Consider the following 20,635-nt stretch of genomic DNA (forward strand, 5'->3'; position numbering starts at 1 on the left):
AAAAAAAAAAAAAAAAAAAAAAAAAAAAAAAAAAAAATACAGCAGTTCTTAGAGTGTGGCCCAGGGACCCCTAGGGGTTCCTTTTGGGGGTTCACAGGCCAAAATTATTTTTATAATAATTCTGAGACTATTTGCCTTTTTCACTTTCATTTCCTTATGAGTGTCGAGTGGAGATTTCCAGAGACTACATGATATGTGATATCGAAACAGACTGAATACTAAAGAAGATGTGAGAATACAGTTGTCTTCTATTAAGCTAGACATTAGAGAGATTTGCAAAAATGTAAAACAATGCCAGTCTTTTCACTAAAATATTTTTTTGAAAATATATTTTTCATAAAAATATGTCATTTATGCTAACATGCAGTGGATTTATTTTTATTATGTGAATTAATAAATAGTTTTAATTTCTTTTTTTTTTAAAAGATGACGGTAAGAGGATCTTAACCCTTGACTTGGTGTTATCAGCACCACACTCATCCAGTGAGCAACCGGCCATGCCTATATGGGATCCGAACCCGTGGCCTGTGGTGTTATCAGCACCACACTCTCCCGAGTGAGCCATGGGGCCAGCCTAGTATTAATTTCTAATACAGCAAATATAGCTTTTACTCACTTAAACAAAAGCTTTTTGGAGTCCTTAATTTTTAAAAGTTTAAAGGGCTCTTTAGACCAAAAAGTTTGAGAACCGTCCACTTTGTGTTTACCAAACTTAAAAAAACACCCTGTTTTATTAAAGGGCACTTCTGCATATTTCATTGAACAATATGAGTGATGTGCTTGAACTTTCTTAGGTTCCTGGAGGAAAGGACCTCTTATAGCATAGCATAATACCCTCCCTTCTCGCTGTTGTATAGATATAGGAAACCCTCTCGGTTCCAGGTTCCAGTAAATGGTTCCTCATGCTTACTTGTGCAGTTTTGTTTTTATCCCCAATTTAATGGACTGCTGCTACTTAAGCTATATGTACCTCACTCCCTTTGTTAAAAGGGGGATTAGTAAGTGGTTGTTGAGGCAAGGTATTTTTAAAACATTGGCACCAACCTGAAACTTTCTCCTAGATGTAATAAAGGAATTGGAGCTGGCTCGTTTGTTCAGTTGGTTAGAGCATGGTGTTGATAACACCAAGGTTAAGGGTTTGGATCCTTGTACTGGCTAGCTGCCAGAAACCCTTCCTTCCAAAACAAAACAAAAGGAATTGAAAGTCTGTTAAAGAAGAGAGAGGATTGTGAGAAAAATTAGGCAATAATCATTTTCTTTCTCAGCCGTATATTGGTGGGTGTCTTTCTAATTTGAGTCGTTTTGGAGTTTGTTCTGTATGAATGAAGAGAATATTCTTAATTATTCAGTAACATAGTTGATTATATGAAGTGAAAATTAGCTTTGGAAATTAGGTCAGAGGCTGTTTTATGTCTCTATCTAGGAAATCCGCTGAATGCTTGCACACTGTTTTGCACAAATGAGGATCTGCCCAAATGTTAACAGAATTGAATTGATCTGAGGCCTATACTCATTCCTGAAGGGCACTTGTCTCCCCTTTGTCTGAATGCCCTTCTGTTCCTCCATCCTTTCTACCCTACCATTACCTCATTTATCTAGTCCAGATAGTATTCTTTAATGAAACCCTGTACTACTGAAATAACCATAATTACTAATGCTTTAGAGTCAGTGAAATGCTTTCTGATTCTCCTTATGGTAGGAGGGAATAGAGAAGTTTGAGAGGTCAGTCTATAAATGATGCTTGGTTGCAATCCTGTTTTTCAAGTTCTGCTTTCTTTAAGTGGAGTTATTTAAGCTTCAGCCCTGGTATTTTTCAGCCCCCATTAGTAGTAGTCTTGGTCTCCCTTTCATTGGGGGCCAGCTTGCTGAACTCCACAGTGTGCCTCAGTTGAACTGACTGTTGAGTTCTGGGACATGCTTCAATGTGCCTTGTGGTTTCTTTTTTTTTATTTTATTTTATTTTAAAAGATGACTGGTAAGGGGATCTTAACCCTTGACTTGGTGTTGTCAGCACCACACTCTCCCAAGTGAGCTAACCGGCCATCCCTATGTAGGGATCCGAACCTGTGGCCCTGGGGTTATAAGCACCACACTCTCCGAAGTGAGCCACGGGCCACCCTCTGCCCTGTGGTTCCACTGTCCAGGTTCCAAGAGTTAAAGTGGACTCGTTGGTCCTGAGTTGTGAGCCTTGGTGTTGTCAGCACCACACTCTCCCAAGTGAGCTAACCGGCCATCCCTATGTAGGGATCCGAACCTGTGGCCCTGGGGTTATAAGCACCACACTCTCCGAAGTGAGCCACGGGCCACCCTCTGCCCTGTGGTTCCACTGTCCAGGTTCCAAGAGTTAAAGTGGACTCGTTGGTCCTGAGTTGTGAGCCTGTTGCTACTGCTGCTTTGTTGTTCAGAGGCTAGGGTTCCAGGATAGCAGAGACAAAGAAGACTGCTAACTTAGGTCTCTTGCTAGCTGCTTTGGATAAGAAAGTAATTCTGAAGATTTATGATATGAATATATACATTTTGCTTTTGCCACTAAATAATTAAGTTTGTTTTTCGATTCTTTTTGGAGGGAAGAAGAGAGTTCTGTATTTCTTTTGCCCTCTCAAATCCTTGCTAGGCTCTTTGAAGGAACTGGCTTCAAGATTGACCGATTATTGTTAGAGACATGGACCTAGCCAGTTCCTAACATGAGTACTTAATGGAGGCAGAGAGATGTATTTCTGCTGTGATCTGCCATTCAGGAAGTGACACCCACAGGAAAATGTCTTATGACCCAGACTAGCTTGAGTTGGCTGTGGGGTGAGGGGAGAAGGAGAGTCATGTGATGTGAAGATGAATCACTTGGATAGCATGTTTGCTTTTTTTCCTTTATGTAGAAGTTTGGGGACTGGAGGGAATGAGATAAATGTGAAACAATCTCAGGGCTGACTGACCTGTGGAAGAAAACATTCAGGAGGGAGGGCTGTAGTTTCTAGGCATCCCATGTTTCCAAAGGCTTTTGCGGATTAAGTTACTGTCAGCTGGAGAAGATGGATTTAATCTTTGTGGTATCTTATATCCTGGTCTCTTGCCTATCAGAATTACTTAAGAGAACCCCATTCTAACCAGGTAGCAGATTCTTTTTCCTGCAGTGATTTTTCTCTTTGGTTGCTTTTTTAGTTTGACGTTCTTAAACTTTTCATTTCAAGGTTTTATAAACACCCAGGGGATGGGATAGTAAAGCTGATAGAGGAAATCAACCATTGACGAAGGCATTTTCCTAACTCATTCCGTAATACCTTCTTTATTTCCTTTCAGTTGATAATTTTTTGAGTCTTTACATAATTGATGCAGAGCAACAGTGTGCATACATGTATTTGGAAGTTGGAGTTTGATGGTGTTAAATTTCTGGCATATAATATAAAGAAAGGTCCTGTAGGATAAATGGGGCAGGGATATCTGCAAAAAAAGATAATGTATGATTCACGACAAGTTAATTTCTCACCTTTTTGGAAAAAGATTATCATAAAGGCCTCAATCAGTGCAGTGTGATGTTATATCCTTTCTGGGAGGGGAAGCAGTACTGTGTTGGTACAGGATTGCTGCCAGTGACCCAAAATCTGTCACTGAGTAGGTTTCTATATATTGCTCCTAGAAATGTAGAAATCCATTTACCTTGTTTGTTTGAAGCTCAAAGTTAGAGGTAGGTACTTACATGAGGGGAGAGAGATGGAAAAGAGGAGTAAAGCAGCAAGGAAGAACAAGAAGACTTGACATTTTCTTTGGCTACAGCCCTTTCTAGCAGTGGGCCTCTTACCTGCACACATGAGCTGGTATCTTCCCCGTACAAGCTGGGGAGAAGCCTGTGTCTGACTGTAAGTAGGGATTGTCTGACTATGCCTTCTCACTTCTTTCTAGATTTCTGCTGACTTGGTCTGTGGGCTACGCTAATCAACTCCATTTAATGTCTTCTTTTTCTTTTGTCTGTATAGAAGATCACTGCTGTCTTCAAACCCAAGAATGAAGAACCATATGGGCAACTTAATCCTAAGTGGACCAAGTGGCTGCAGAAGCTGTGCTGTCCCTGCTGCTTTGGCCGTGACTGCCTTGTCCTCAATCAGGGCTATCTCTCAGAAGCAGGGGCCAGCCTGGTGGACCAAAAACTGGAACTCAACATTGTACCCCGTACGAAGGTCGGTGACCCATCTCCGGGGAGTCTTACTGCCTGGCTAGAGTTTTCCTGGGGTGTAAGACCTGCTACATGTTAGTGAGACTGTGCGTCCAGTGGGGACCGTTTATGCCCTAAGTCTGGGATTCTCAACCTTTTTTGGGGAATGTGGCAGGATTAGGCCCATGATTTGATCATCTGATAAAAGCCATCCTCAGAAGGATACACATATAATTTTGTATACAATTTCAGCAAGTTCACAGACCTCTAATGTACATTTATTGGCTCCCTCAGTCTTTCGATCCCAGGTAACCCCAAGCTGGTTAGAAACTTAGCTACTTTTGTGGCTCACTCTCTTAGACTTCGGAGCCATTGCAGGATTTAGATACAGTGTAGAATGGACTAGCTGATGTCAGCTAAGCATGTATGCAAGTTCTCATGAGGAGAGCTTTAGGATGATGTGAGGGTTAAAGTAAAGGTCTGGCCTGAACCCCTATAGGAAACTGACATGTGATTTTCCTCACCTATCTTTGTACTATGGAATTCTGGGACTTGTCTGAACATACCAAAATAGAGGTCCCAAATCTAGGCAAATTCACCCTTAGAATGGATTTTCACACACCTTGTATGTATTATAGACTTAGTTGAAGTTCTGATGAAGAGTCTGGACCATACTCTCCCAAATATGCTTGAATACAGAATCAATTACATACAATTTCTGGGAGTTTGCTGACACCAGGTTAAGAACCCCTGTACTACAGGGTGGTCCATGAAACTTTCTGTTTATGTTGCTTACAACAAACTACATGGAACCGGGTGATTTATAAAGAAAACAAAATTTATTGCTTACAGTTTCTGAGGCTGGGAAGTCCAAAGTCCATCTGGTGGTGGTGACAATGACCCAGGGGTGGTGACAGTGACCCAGGGGTGCAAGATGGTGGAAGCAGAGAGAGCAAAAGGCAGACTCTCCTCTTCTTTTAAAGCCCTCCAGACCATGCCCCTGACCACCATTTTTAATCCATTCACTACTGCATGGTCCTACAATCCAGTCACCTCTTCAAGGCTCCACCTTTCAATTACCATAATAGGATCTCCCATCCTCTTTTTTTTTTTTTTTTAAAGATGACTAGTAAGGGGATCTTAACCCTTGACTTGGTGTTGTCAGCACCACACTCTCCCAAGTGAGCTAACCGGCCATCCCCATATAGGGATATGAACCTGAGGCCTTGGTGTTATCAGCACCACACTCTCCCAAGTGAGCCATGGGCTGATCCTGGATCCTCCACCCTCTTAACACTCACAGTTTCTAATACATAAAAGTTTCTAATACATAAAACTTGGAGGACACAAGTGGAATTTCTGATACATAAAACTTGGGGGGCACAATTCAAGCTTCAGGGAGTTTTGGGGAGACATAATTCAATCCACTACATTCCGTCCTTGGCCTGCTAAAACTCATGTCCTTTTCACATGCAAACACATTCATTTCATCCCCAAAGTCTTAACCTCCTTCAACTCAAAGGTCCAAAGTTCAAAGTTCTGTCTGTGAATTAAAAACAAGTTATCTACTTCCAAGATAAAATGGTGGGACAAACTTAGGGTACATATTCCCATTCCAAAAGGGAGAAATAGTCCAAAAGAAAGGGATAACAGGTCCCAAACAAGTCTGAAACCCAGTGGGACATGCATTGACTCTTAAAGCTGGTGAATCTTGTAACTTGACTCCATGTTCAACGTCCTCTGCACACTAGTGTGTGGGTTGGATCCTCAAGTCCTCAGTCAGTTCCACTTCCATGGCTTTCCTGGTCTCAGGTGATGCTTTAGCTCTCACAGGCTGGCGTTGCACCCTGGTAGCTCCACAGGTCTGGGGTTTCAGTGGCGGTTCCGCTCTCACAGTTCCACTAGACATGGCACTGATGGGGTTTCTTTGTTGCACTCTCCAAGGGTTATGAGGGGAAGGAATCTGCCAGTCAGCATATGAACATTTAAGGAAACATCATCACTTACTTAGTATGTGGCTACCTGAGGTTTAGTAACAACTTAAGTGATCTAATGCCCTAAAGCTGCAGAAGTGTGTTTATAGCTCTAGGTCTTAACCCTCTTTGAGAATATGATGAAAGGTATAGGTCCTGTTCCCAGAAAAAAAATACACATATTTGCAATCAGTTTTGCATATAATTTTAGGAGGATGATTCATAGACTAGTTGGAGTCCATCCATTGACCCCCTAGAGACCATGCATCTAGATTTAAAAAATCCTGCGTGATATTTTCTTCACAGGTTTAGATAGATTTTATGGGCAAAGAGATTGATAAGCATATAGGAACTTCCCTTTAAACCTGTTTTTTTTTTTCTGTTTTCCCAGGGATTTTAGAAGAAAGTGTGATTATTATGGATATTTAACTGTATCTGCTTCTTTGCCACTAAACTCCACAAACAATAAGCCAACTAGTTTGTAGTTTGTAGAAGTCAGAAACCTCTTCTTGAGATTTCTTTCTACCGTCCTCAGCACCTAGAAAAGTACTATATCTATAGTAAATGTTCATTAAGTACCAGCTGAATCAGTAAATAAATATAAAATCACAAGAAATATTACCAAAGATCCCCCAACTTCCGATCTATAGAGAGAATGTTTGACCAAGCTTGTAGTCCCCATTTGACATCTAATTCATTGCCTGGCTTTGTGCAGCTCATTCTTTTCCTTTATGCTTTAATTTTTTCTCTCTGTGCAGGTAGTTAAACAGCACACTTTGAACATCTTATGTGATAATTAAGACTGTTAAGTCTCCTGCCTAACCTGAAGTCATCTTATTAGGCCCCTCCTAGATTCTAAAAACTCTTTTAAATATTCCTTGCTCATCACTCTGTAATTTCTTTCCTTTGCTGGGCAAATAGCAGACTGCCCCTGGCCCTATGCCTGCTTCATCTGCTGGTGCTTCTGAGTGTAGTGCCTAAGAGTTTGAGTTCTGGCTCTGCAGTTTTTTTGTGTATGACCCTTGGGCAAGTCATTTAACTACCCTAGGCCCAATTTCCTCATCGTAAGAGTAGGGCTATAAGTAGTTTATAGAGTGGCTATCAAGATTAATCCATGTAAAGCACATAGCCCAGTGCCTGGCACAATGTAAATAATCCATCCAAGTTAGTCTGTGATCTTTTTATGAGCTATTATTATTAATTATTAATGTCACCCCACAATTCCTTTCTTTCCCATCTCCAGTCTTCCTCTTTTTTTTTTTTTTTTCCTTTTTGTCTTTTTTCGTGACCAGTAACGGGATCGCAACCCTCGGTGTCGCGCCCGCACTGTGCTCAACCAGTGAGCGGACTGGTCTCTATATGGGATCCAAACCCTCGGCGGGAGCGCCACCACGCTCCCAAGCACCACACTCTACCGAGTGCGCCACCGGGCCGGCCCTCCAGTCTTCCTCTTTACATGTTAGAGAACCTTAATGAGGCCTGAGGATCTTTTTCATCAAAAAGTCAGCAACAACAAAATATTTTTCTTCCAAGAGACTGAGATGAGACAGAACTTTGCAAGCTTACTATATAGCTGCCGGAAAGTAGTAAGAGGAATCTCTCCCCTCCCTGCCTCCCCTACCCTTGTGACAGGACTCTATCCAGTTAATGGAGCATCTGTCACTATGGAAACAGGGCTGACACTGAGATGGAGCTTCCAGTAGTAAGGCTCTAATTCTTACTCACTGGTGGTCTCTGCTGTCTGTTCTTGTGAGCTTTCAGGTTATGATAGTTTCATTAGTCAAAGGCAAAAAGTGGTTTGCTGGTAAGAATGATCAAAAATAAGTCTGATGAGGGTAAAAGGGTGGTTTATGGCTTGAGAGAGCCAGGGTTTTCACTGTGGAAACTGGCAAGGTAGACTTAGGAATGCCCTTTTATTTTCATTCCTATACCTGAGTTTTCTGTTTTGTAAGGCAGGAAGTACCTTTCACATCCATTTTATATACCCTGTTAACACTGGATGTAAGAATGGATGGGAGGGAATTATTTTGCCTCTAAAGTTCATATGCAAAATAATTAGTTATTTGTAATGAAATTTGCAAGGCTTAGAAAATAGTTTTCTTATAAATTTGATTTTAGGTATTTATATGCCAAAACCCAGTTGTTGCTATCTCTGAAAGAAGCTGGTAGCTCATTCATTCGTTCATTCACTCATTCATTTAATAAATATTTCATGAGCATATGCTAGGCACTATGTTAGGTACTTGGAATGCTAATGTGAATAAGATGTTCTGTTTCCCCAAATCTCATTAGTTTTAAGAAGGAAGTTAGATATTTGAGTGGATAATCACAAGAAAATGTGATGTGTGATAATAGATACACATAACAGATGATGTCACTGCAATTTGACAGTCAAGTGTGATATTGATGGCCCATTGAAAAATTATTTTGAATAGGCAGTGCATGCATCTAATACAGATATCAAAAGACACAGAAGAGTAAACAGAAAAGTAATTCAGCCTTCTTCCCACCACTATCTCCTGCCCACTCAGTTTCATTCCTCAGAGGCAGCTACTATTACTGGTTTCTTGTGTAATATTCCAGATATAGTCTGTGTATAAATATAGCAATCTATTAAAAATGAAAACCAATTTTAATGTTTATTTTTTGGAATGTGAATAATTACACAAAGTATATAATTCAAAAGGAAATAGAAGGGTATAGAGTAAATTGCAATTTTTGTTTTTATCTGGAAAGAAAATAGGCATCGAGCCTGTTATAACCTAGGAGGCGACTGTATTAGTCAAGGTAATTCCCGCTTGCTGCTGTAACAATCCTTGAATCTCAGTGGTTTAATACCATAGGAGTTTATTTCTTGCTCATGTTTCAGATTCATGCCATTTAAGCAGCTCTCCTAGATCCCATGTCACTGGGCCGGCCCGTGGCTCACTCGGGAGAGTGCGGTGCTGATAACACCAAGGCCCTGGGTTCGGATCCCATACAGGGATGGCCGGTTAGCTTACTGGGTGAGCATGGTGCTGACAACACTAGATCCCATGTCACTGAGCCGGCCCGTGGCTCACTCGGGAGAGTGCGGTGCTGATAACACCAAGGCCCTGGGTTCGGATCCCATACAGGGATGGCCGGTTAGCTTACTGGGTGAGCATGGTGCTGACAACACTAGATCCCATGTCACTCATGTAGTCATATTCCCTATCCTAGTTGCTAGGAAGGCTGAGAAGTGCATTCTTTCTCTGTGCCCTGGAAGAGGAACAGTATTGGTGAGCATTTAACTGTTCTCTGCCATAGTGGTCTGGTTCCTGAAACTTGACTTTAACCTGAATATCTCTTCTCTTTCTACTGTAGGTAGTATACCTGGCCAGTGATACCTTCAACTATAGTGCCATTGATCGGGTGAAGTCCAGGGGCAAGCGGCTTGCACTAGAGAAAGTGCCAAAAGTTGGGCAGCGGTTTAACCGCATCGGGCTACCACCAAAGGTACAGACTACACCCATGTGACTTATCAAAGGTGACAGATTATAGTGACATAGTCATTCAGATGGTGAAGCAAGGTGCCTACAGACTTGAATATGGGCGCATGAATTGCCTGCCCTGAGGCTCCTGTCTTCCTCATTTCTTTCAAGAGCCTAAGATTTGGGGAATAATTCTCCAGAGGGTAGATACCTAACTTTCTCGCTTTACTCCTCTGACTCGTTTGGATAGGTTTCTTTAATTTGGATGGATGATCACTGTCACACCCCTTTTCTCCTGTACTTACAGGCAAATGAAAAAGTAAAGATTGTGAAAATGTTCTTCTTCTCTGATATGGACTCCACAGGGCCTTAGTGGGTACCTGGCTTACTCCTGGGGTCTCTGGACTTGGACTGTAGGGAAATAACTTTTGTTCCTTCCTCTTGGTTCCAGGTTGGTTCATTCCAGCTCTTTGTCGAAGGCTACAAAGATGCAGATTACTGGTTGCGGCGTTTTGAGGCAGAACCTCTCCCTGAGAACACTAACCGGCAACTGCTGCTGCAGTTTGAGCGATTGGTGGTGCTAGATTACATCATCCGCAACACTGGTGAGCAACTGCAGGTGGTCCCGTGCCTGTGCCAGACTGCTGATACACAGAGGGAGGCCTAGAGGCTTGCAGGGCTGAGGGGTCAGAGTGCCTTGTCAGGATGAGTTTTTTTTTTCTTCAGTCAGAAGGCTCATGCATATTTGGGATGGGTCTCAGAGAATACTTTTTCAGGTTAAACTTTGTTCAGATACATCATGTGTAGTTAGTTATCAGAGATGGTGAGGCCTAGAGCCAGTATTTATGTTTATATAAAATACGTTTATTTATGTTTATCTTATAAAATCTCAGTTTCTTTCCCAGTCTCAGATAGAAGATATCTGGCTCTTCCAAAGCACCATGAAGAGTACTCTCTTAATCCCTAGTCATTCTTGTAGCATCTAGTGATCTATCAGTTTTGTCTTTTTCTAACTTCTTGAGGTGGGTACTTAGATCATGATTTTTTTTTCCTTTGTTTTTTTTTTTTTTTTTTGTCTTTTTCCGTGTCCGGCAACGGATCGCAACACTCAGTGTCGCCCCCGTACCGGACCGGGACCGGCAACGGGATCGCAGCCCTCGGTGTTGCTCCCGCGCCTCGCTCAGCCAGTGAGCGGGAACCGGTCTGTATGTGGGATCTGAACCCTCGGCGGGAGCGCCGCCGCGCTTCCCAAGCGGCGCACCATAGCAGTGCGCCACCGGGCCGGCCCTTTTTTTCCTTTTTTATGGTGGCTGGCCAGTATGGGGATCCAAACCCTTGACCTTGGTGTTATAAACCCTTGACGTTGGTGTTATAACACTGTGCTCTAACCAACTGAGTTAACTGGCCAGCTCTAGATCATGATTTTTTAAAAAAATTTTCCAGTGCAGTTTTAATTCAGCTAACCTGGCAAAATCTACATGTATTGAGGACAAAAGTCTTTAAATTCATGTTTTATTGGAGCCATATTTTGACCAAGTTTTTTATTGTGGTAAAATACACATAGCATAAAATTTACTATCTTCACCCTTTTTTTTTTTTGGTGGCTGGCTGGTATGAGGATCTGAACCATTCACCTTGATATTATAACAGTGTGCTCTAACCAACTGTGCTAACCAGCCAGCCCTTGTCCTTACAATTTTTTTTTTTTTGTCTTTTTTGTGACCGGTAAGGGGATCGCAACCCTTGGCTTGGTGTCGCCCGTACCGCGCTCAGCCAGTGAGCGCACTGGCCATCCCTATATAGGATCCGAACCCGTGGCAGGAGTGTCGCTGAGCTCCCAGTGCCGCACTCTCCCGAGTGGGCCACGGGGCAGCCCTTGTCTTTACCATTTTTAAGTGTACAATTCAGTGGTATTAAGTACGTTCATATTGTTGTGCAACTATTATCACTGTCCATCTCTAGAACTCTTTTCATCTTGCAAAATTGAAACTATGGCAATTAAACAATAACTGTCCATTCCCCAATAACCCCAGCCCCTGGCAAGCATCATTCTACTTTCTGTCTCTATGATTTTGACTACCATAAATACCTCATATAAGTGGAATCATACAATATTAGACTTTTTATGATTTGCTTATTTCACTTAGCGTAATAAACTCAAGGTTCATTCATGTTGTAGCATATGTCAGAATTTTATTCCCTTTAAAGGCTGGATAATGTTTTATTTGCTTATCCATTCGTCTATCAATAGACACTTGGGTTGCTTCCATGTTTTAGCTATTGTGGGTAATGCTACTATAAACTTTGGGTGTACAAATATCTCTTCAAGACCCTGTTTTCAGATCTTTTGAGTATATACCCAGAAGTGAAGTTGCTCGATAATAAGGTAATTCTATTTTTAATTTTTTCAGGAATGATCTTACTGTTTTCCTCAGTGGCTGTACCATTTTACATTCCCACCAACAATGAACAAATCTTCCAGTTTCTCCACATCCTTACCAACATTTACTATTTTGGTTTTTTGATAGTAGCCATCCTAATGGGTGTGACATGGTATTTCATTATAGTTTTGATTGTCATTGCCCTGATGATTAGTGATGCTTAGTATCTTTTCATGTGCTTATTGGCCAATTGTATATCCTCTTTATTTTATCTTCTTTTTTTCTTTTTTCTTTTGTGTGTGTATCCAATTTAGAGAAATGTCTATTCAAGTCTTTTGCCCATTTTGAATCAGTTTGTTTATTTTGTTGTTTTTCAGTTTTCAAAGTTTAATCCCTTATCAGATAGGTAATTTGCAAATATTTCCTCTCATTGTGTTGCCTTTTTACTCTGTGGATAGTGTCTTTTGATTTATAAATTTTTTTTTAATTTGCATGAAGTGCTCTTTGTCTGTTTTTTCTTTTGTTGCCTGTACATTTGTGCTATATCCAAAAAATCATTGCCAAATCTAATGTCATAAAGCTTTCTCCCTATATTTTCTTCTAAGAGTTTTATAGCTTTGGGCTTTACATTTAGGTCATGGATCCATTTTGAGTTAATTTTTGTATATGGTATTAGGTAAGGGTTCATCTTAATTCTTTAGCATATAGATATCCAGTTTTCCCAGTACCATTTGTTAAAAAGACTGTCTATTTTTCTACGAACTTTCTTTTTTTTTTTTTTTTTTTTTTTTTTCTTTTTTACTGACCGGTAACAGGATCACAACCCTCGGTGTCACGCCCGCACTGGGGACCGGCAAGGGATCGCAACCCTCGGTGTTGCGCCCGCACCGCGCTCAACCAGTGAGCGGGAACCGGTCTCCACATGGGATCCGAACCCTTGGCGGGAGCGCCACCGTGCTCCCAGACGGCGCACTTTCCAGTGCACCACCGGGCCGGCTCTCTACGAACTTTCTGAAGTACCCTCATGTATGCCAGGCTTTATTTCTGGACTCTTTATTCTATTCCATTGCTCTATATGTCTTTCTTTATGCCAATACCACACTGTTTTGATTACCGTACCTTTACAGTAAGTTTTGAAATCAGGAAGTGTGAGTTCTCTAGGTTTGTTATTTTTTAGGATTGTTTTGGCTATTTGGGGTTCCTTGAACTTCTATAAATTTTAGGATGGGTTTTTCTAGTTTTGCAAAAAATGTCAGTGGAATTTTGGTAGGGATTGCATTAAGTTTGTAGATCACTTTAGGTAGTATTGAAATCTTAACAATATTATGTTTTCCAATCCATGAACACAGGGTGTCATTCCATTTATTTATGTTGTCTTTAGCTTCTTTCAGGAATGTTTGTAAATTTCATTATACAAATCTTTCATCTCCTTGGTTAAGTTAATTCCTAAGTATTTTATTCTTTTTGATGCTATTATGAATGGGATTGTTTTTTTAATTTCCTTTTTGGGTTATTCCTTGTTAGTTTATAGAAATAAAACTGATTTTTGTGGGTTGACTTTGTATCCTGCTACTTTGCTGAATTATTTGTTATAACTTTTTTTGTGGAATTTTAGGGTTTTGTATATATATGATCATATCGTTGGTGAACAAAGATAATTTTACTTTTTCCTTTCCAATTTAGATGCCTTTGATTTTTTTTCCCTCGCCTAACTGCTCTAAGACTTATAGTATTATGTTGAAAAGAAGTGGTGAAAGTGGGCATTCTTGCCTTGTTCTTGATCCTAGCAGAAAACTTTTCAGTCTTTCACCATTGAGTATGATGTTTGTTGTGGGGTTTTTTGTTTTTGTTGTTCTTTTTCTTCATATGTAGCTTTTACTATGTTGAGGTAGTTTCCTTGTATTCCTTGTTTGTTAAGTGTTTTTATCATGAAGGGTGTTGGATTTTATTAAATGCTTTTTCTGTGTGAAGTGAGATGATGCTGTGGTTTTTTTTTCCCCTTCATTTTGTTAATGTGATGTATTAATTACATTGATCAATTTTCATGTGTTGAACCATCCTGCATTCCAGAAATAAATCTCATTTGCTTATTGTTTACAATCCTCTTAATATGCTTTTGAATTCAGTTTGCTAGTGTTTTAATTGAGGATTTTTACATCAGTGTTTGTAAGTTATATTAGTCTGTAGTTTTCTTATAGGGTCTCTATCTTGCTTTGTTTTGGGGGTAATACTGGCCTCGTAAAATGAATTATGGAGTGTTCCCTCCTCATCAGTATTTTGGACAAGTTCAAGATGGATTAATGTTAGTTCTTTAAATGTTTGGAAAAATTTACCAGTGAAGCCATTAGGTCTGGGACTTTTTTGTTGGGAAATTTTTAATTACTGATTCATTCTCCTTACTAGCATAAGTCTATTCAGATTTTCTATTTCTTTGTGTCTTCATAGGTTTTGTGTTTCTAGGAATTTGTGCATTTCATCTAGGTTGGTCAATTTGTTGGTGTACAATTGCTCATAATACTCTTTTTATCCTTTTTATTTATGTAGAATTGGTGATATCCCCATCGTCATTTCTGATTTTATTTTATTTTAAAAAATTTTTATAAGATGACCGGTAAGGGGATCTTAACCCTTGACTTGGTGGTGTTAGCACCATGCTTGACCAGTGAGCTAACTGACCATCCCTATATAGGATCTGAACCCATGGCCTTGGTGTTATCAGCACTGCATTCTCCTGAGCGAGCCATGGGCTGGCCCTGATTTTAGTAATTTAAGCCTGATCTTTTTTTTTTTTTTGCCATTTAGCTAAAGGTTTGTCAGTGTTGTTGATATTTTTGAAGACCAACTTTTGATTTTGTGAATTTTCTCTATTATTTGTTTGTTCTCTATTTCATTTACCTCTGCTCTAATCTTTATTATTTCTTGATCTTGGTGTTGCAACACCATGTTCTAACCAACTAAGCTAACCAGCCAGGCCCTGTCCCTCACTTTTGAAGGACAGTTTTGCTGGATATAGGATTCTTGGTTAACAGTATTTTTCTTTTAGCGCTGTGAATATATCAGCCAATTGCCACCTGGTTTCCAAAATTTCATATGAGAAATCTGCTGATAATCTTTTTGAGGATTCCATATATGTAATGAGTTGCTTCTCTCTGCTGCTTTTAAAATTCTGTCTTTGTCTTTCTACAGTTTGATCATAATGTCTTGATGTGGGTCCCATTGAGTTCATTCTTCCTAGAGTTATTGATATGAACTCTTTGTTTATATTCATGTCTTTGATCAAATTTGGGATGTTTTTGGCCATTATTTCTTTAAATATTCTCTCTCCCCCTTTCTCTCTCTCTTCTGGGACATCCACAATGCATATGTTGGTCTGTTTGCTAGTGTCCCACAAGTCCCTTAGACTCTGTTTACTTTTCTTCAGTCTTTTTTCTTTCTGTTCCTCAGACAATTTCCATTGTCTTATCTTCAAGTTTGTTGATTTTTTTCTGATGTCTGCTCAAATCTGCCTTTAAATCCCACTAATTAATTTTTCGTATCTGTTATTGTACTTTTCAGCTCCAGAATTTCTTTGTGTTTTCTATTTAGTTTTTCTGTCTCTTTGTTAATATGTCTATTTTGTTCATGTATTGTTTTGTTGACTTTCTCCACATCTTCCTTTATTTCTTTGAGCATCTTCAAGACAGTTGTTTTTAAAGTCTTTGTCTAGTAGATCTGCCATCAGATCTTTTTCAGGAACAGTCTCTATTGGTTTATTTTTTTCCTTTGAATAGGCCACACTTTACTGTTTTTTTGTATACCTTCGTGATTTTTTTGTTCCAAACTGGACATTTGAATCTAATAATGTATTAACTCTGACAATCAGATTCTTCCCCTTCTCCACGGTTTACTGTGTTCTATTTTTGGATTTTTGTTGTTGTTGTTTTAGGCTGTCTTTGTACTAAAGATCAACTTGAGGTGTAAATTTAAGGTCTTTTCGCATCTTTTCTGAACCAAAGCCTTCCCCTGGACATGCACAGTGAATTTCTAATTTCCCCCATATATGTGGTTGCTTTTGAATGTCCTAGTCTTTTTTGCGTTTTTTCTTTTTTTCTTTTTTTTTTTTGTGAATATCCTAGTCTTTAATGTCTGGCTCCCAAGAGGAGAAAAAGAAAACAAAAAACCAAAAAACAAAGGGGGAAAGTAAAAAGGATGAAAAGCTCACTGGCTCTTTAAATTCCCTGGAAGTCACTTTAGCCAGAGAGGGAGGGGCTTGCAACAAAGGGAAGAGGTGCAACAACAATGGCCTCTGGCCTCTTCGTGTGCATCTCTATGATCAGAAATAGTGATCAATGATCAGAGCACAGATCTCCAATATTTGGGGAACAGGGTCCTTTTTGTCCACCTTGGATCCTTTAAACTATTTGCAAGCTGCTCCAGGAATACGTGCACAGATTTCTGCTATGTGCCTGACAGGTTGGGGGTGGGTAGCTGCTAGTGTGCTAAGAGCCAGAATTGACCAAAATTAACCCCAATTTACCATCCAAGCTTTCTCCTGGAAGTTGCATGCCTTTCATAGACTCCAGAGTTCCAAAATAGTTACATCAGATATTCTGCCAATGCAGTTGTCCAGGTGGAGAGAATGATTTCTGTTGCTTTTTACTCCACCATAGACTCAGAATCCTCTCTCTTAGATTATTGATCTTTATTTAGCCTGTCTTTTTTTCCTTTTTTTTTTTTTTTTTTTAAAGCTGACTGGTAAGGGGATCTTAACCCTTGACTTGGTGTTGTCAGCACCACGCTCACCCAGTGAGCTAACCAGCCATCCCTATATGGGATCCAAACCCATGGCCTTGGTGTTATCAGCACCACACTCTCCCGAGTGAGCCACGGGCTGGACTCAGCCTTTCTTTTTTTCTAATATATGCACTTAGGACTTAAATTTCATCTTAATCATAGGTGCATCCTATATATTCATTTTTTCATTGTAATCAGTTCAAAATATTTTATAATTTCCTTCGTGATTTCTTCTTTGATCAATAAATTATTGAAATTTTTTTGAATAATTTTTTGGCTGTTTATTATGGAAAATTTCAAACTACAACAAAGTAGAGAGAAGGTATAATAAACCTCCATGTCAGGGCCAGCCTGTGGCTCATTTGGGAGCGTGTGGTGCTGATAACACCAAGGTCACGGGTTCTGATCCCTATATAGGGGATGGCCAGTTAGCTCACTTGGGAGAGCATGGTGCTGACAACACCAAGTCAAGGGTTAAGATCCCCTTACCGGTCATCTTTTTAAAAATAAATAAATAAATAAACCTCCATGTCCCTGTTACTAGCTTCAATAGTTGTTATGTAAAGGCTCATTTCCTGCCACCTCCATCCCCTGCTGAATCATTTTAAAGCAAATCCAAGACATCATGTCATAATATACATAAATGATTCCATATGTCCTCAAACAGATAAAGATTTCTTTTAGTATAACCATTATCTAATGTCCTTTCAGTGTTCAAATTACCCTAGTTGTCTCATAAAAAATAGTTGTATAGTTGGTTTTTTGAAATCATGATCTAAACAAGGCACATATTACATTTGCTTAATGTTTGTCAACTGTCTTTAATTTAGAAAATGTTCTATGTCTTTTTTTCCCCCCTTGCCTTTTATTTGCTGAAGAAACTGGGTATTTTTCTTGTAGAATTTCCACATCGTAGATTTGGCATCCTCCATTCCTATGTTTCCTGTAAATTGATTGGTAGGTCTAAAGCCTTGATCAAATTCACGTTTGAATTTTAAAAAAATTTTTTGTTTTGACGTAATTTTAGATTAGCAGAAATATTGCAAGAATGGTATAAAGAATTTTCATGTATTCTTTACTCAGATTCCCTAGATGTTAACATCTTAGCACATTTGCTTTATTAATCTCTCTTGCCATAAATATTTTTTTCACTGAACCGTCTGAAAATACATTGCAGACATTCTCTTACAAAAGAAGGACATTCTCTTACATAACAATAGTATAGCTATTAAAAATTTTAGGAAAATACAGATTCAATGCTGTCATCTGATCTATAGACCTTATTCAGATTTTGCCAGTTTTCCTCATGATCTTTATTGCAGAATAAAAATTTGGGTTTGTCTGTTTCCTCATGATTAGATTCAGGTTACGCATTTTTTGGCAGTAATTCCACAGAAATGGCATTATGTTCTTGGTGTGTAATATCAGGAAACATGTAGTCTCCCATTACTGATGATGTTAATTTTGGTCTCTTGGTTAATGTGTTTAACTTTGAGATTTTCTGTATTGTAAAGTTACTATTTATTCCTTTGTGTGGAGACATCCCTTTACATACTTTGTGATTATGTAAATATCTTGTTATTCCTCAAGTGTTCATTCACCAGTTTTGTATCTGTTGATGATTCTTATCTGAATGAATATTACTATAATAGGTTCCAAATGGTGGTTTTTCTAATTCTGTCACATCTTCTACATTTATGAGTTGGTGTTCTACTGTAAGAATAGGCTTTCCTTCCCCCCCTATTGTTTATTTATATCAGTATGGACTCATAGGTTATTTTATTTAGTGGGTTTTAATCTTATTATGTCATTATTATTTGTCTCAGATTTGGCCAGTAGAAACACTTTCAGCCTTGTTCCTGTGTCCCCATGATTCTTTGAGCACTAACTACCTTACTTTCTGCCACAAGATATTCTAGGTTCATCTTTAGTCCCAGCCCTGGAACCAGCCATTTCTCCAAGGAGCCCTGCTTCTTCTTATTGGAGAACACTATTTAGAAGCCAGGATCTGGGTGCTGATTGTACTCATTGTTCCTGGGATATCATTGCTCCTAGGATCTCTTAGCAGACAGAACTAGGAAATATATGTTTATATATATATTTATAAATACATACATATATACCGATTAATATCCATTTCTGTATTTATCTCTCTATATTAAAAACCATGAATTCATACTGATATCTCCATTTTCATCCTGACACCACAGGATTCTTTCTAGCCTTCTTTCTTTCCATATTTGTAATTCCTTTCTTGACAAGGAGAAATCTGGTCCCCGTTATTCACAATATATTTACTTATTTGCTTAATCCCAGAATATGCAGAAATTAGTTTCAGAACTACTGACTTAATTTCTATATGGAGGAAAAAACTACTAGCTAGAATTCAAAATTTGTGAAACTATTAACATTGTTCCAAATATCTGAATTATTAAAAATATGTTCCATTTTTTTGCAAGAATACTTTATACATATTGTTTTGTCTTTCCTCTTGCATCTTTTCATGAGGCATATGATGTCCAAACATCTCTTTTTGTAATATTACTATTGTTCAGTGGCTTCAGTTGTTTTCAGCTTGGTCCTCCTTATATATAGTTTCTCACCAGCCTTTTACGTACTCCACCATAATAAAATAGGATAAATACATTTTAAAAATTCACTTTTATTTTAGTGGGATATGGTGTGTTGTTTCATATGTTGCACAATGATTCACTTAGGGTAGATAGCATAGTTTGTTCTCATTAGTTCACCCCTAATCTTCCCACCCCTCACCATTCCAGCCTCCAGTAAGCATTATTCTACTCTCTCCTTTTTTTTTTTTCCCCCAAACACACAAAGATTAACATCCTTATTGCTAAAGGGAGCTCCTAAAAATGAATTAGCAAAATCTGAGCAGAAATTTGGTGAAGGACGTGAGCAGATAACTCACATCCCAAAGAAACACCTGTGGTTGATAAGTACATCCTAGGATCTGGTTGTGGGTTGGGGCAGGGCTGGCTTGGCCATCATCTCAGGATCCTGAGCATTGGCTGCTTCCATTGCTGGCCTGGATGTGCAGTGGGAGCAGGGTTCAGGCCCACAGCCGACATCCTAGGATCTGGTTGTGGGTTGGGGCAGGGCTGGCTTGGCCATCATCTCAGGATCCTGGGCATTGGCTGCTTCCATTGCTGGCCTGGATGTGCAGTGGGAGCAGGGTTCAGGCCCACAGCCTCCATCTCCCAGGGCCCCTGGGCATCCAAATTAGGATAAGTACTTGATTCCTTCCTTTTATCAATTTTCAGATTGAGTTTTGTACCCAAGCAAATATATAAAAGGTGACCAATTAACTTTACTTTAAAAAATTTTAAGTACTTAAGTGAGTATTGATAAGTATTTATGTTACATCAATTTGTTCCAGGCTTTTTAAAATACATTTTCTGCCCCAACCTGGAATCAGCCAGTTCTCCCAGGAGCCCTGGTTCCTTTTAGTGGAAAAATGTATTTAGAGACCATAATCTGAGAGCTATGAGTGTTCATTGCTACTGGGTTGATAATTGCTTCTAAGCTTTTTTAATGGACAGAACTAGGAAATACTTAGTAATACATGATAAATTTATACTAACATTTCCAGTACTGATTTAATATATTACATGATTCTTTACCTAACTTTTTTTTTTTTTTTTTTTTTTTTTTTTTTTAAAAAATGACCGGTAAGGGGATCTCAACCCTTGGCTTGGTGTTGTCAGCACCACGCTCAGCCAGTGAGCAAACCGGCCATCCCTATATAGGATCCGAACCCGCGGCCTTGGTGTTATCAGCACCGCACTCTACCGAGTGAGCCACGGGCCGGCCCTTTACCTAACTTTTTTTTTTTTTTTTTTTTTTTTTTAAAAGATGACCGGTAAGGGGATCTCAACCCTTGGCTTGGTGTTG

The 20,635-nt window shown here is 39.3% G+C and overlaps 1 protein-coding gene across 1 annotated transcript in view; it reads left to right on the forward strand.

Annotated features, from left to right (window-relative positions):
* The window catches only part of PI4K2A (phosphatidylinositol 4-kinase type 2 alpha), a 43,780-nt gene that overhangs the window by 5,780 nt on the left and 17,365 nt on the right, over positions 1-20,635 (forward strand). The window contains exons 3-5 of the mRNA XM_008573239.1: positions 3,969-4,169; positions 9,463-9,594; positions 10,021-10,174. Coding sequence (XP_008571461.1) covers positions 3,969-4,169; positions 9,463-9,594; positions 10,021-10,174 — 487 coding nt within the window. The remainder of the gene's footprint in view (positions 1-3,968; positions 4,170-9,462; positions 9,595-10,020; positions 10,175-20,635) is intronic.

This window comes from Galeopterus variegatus, unplaced genomic scaffold (genome assembly GCF_000696425.1).
Source record: "Galeopterus variegatus unplaced genomic scaffold, G_variegatus-3.0.2 Scaffold891, whole genome shotgun sequence".
Taxonomy (NCBI): domain Eukaryota; kingdom Metazoa; phylum Chordata; class Mammalia; order Dermoptera; family Cynocephalidae; genus Galeopterus; species Galeopterus variegatus.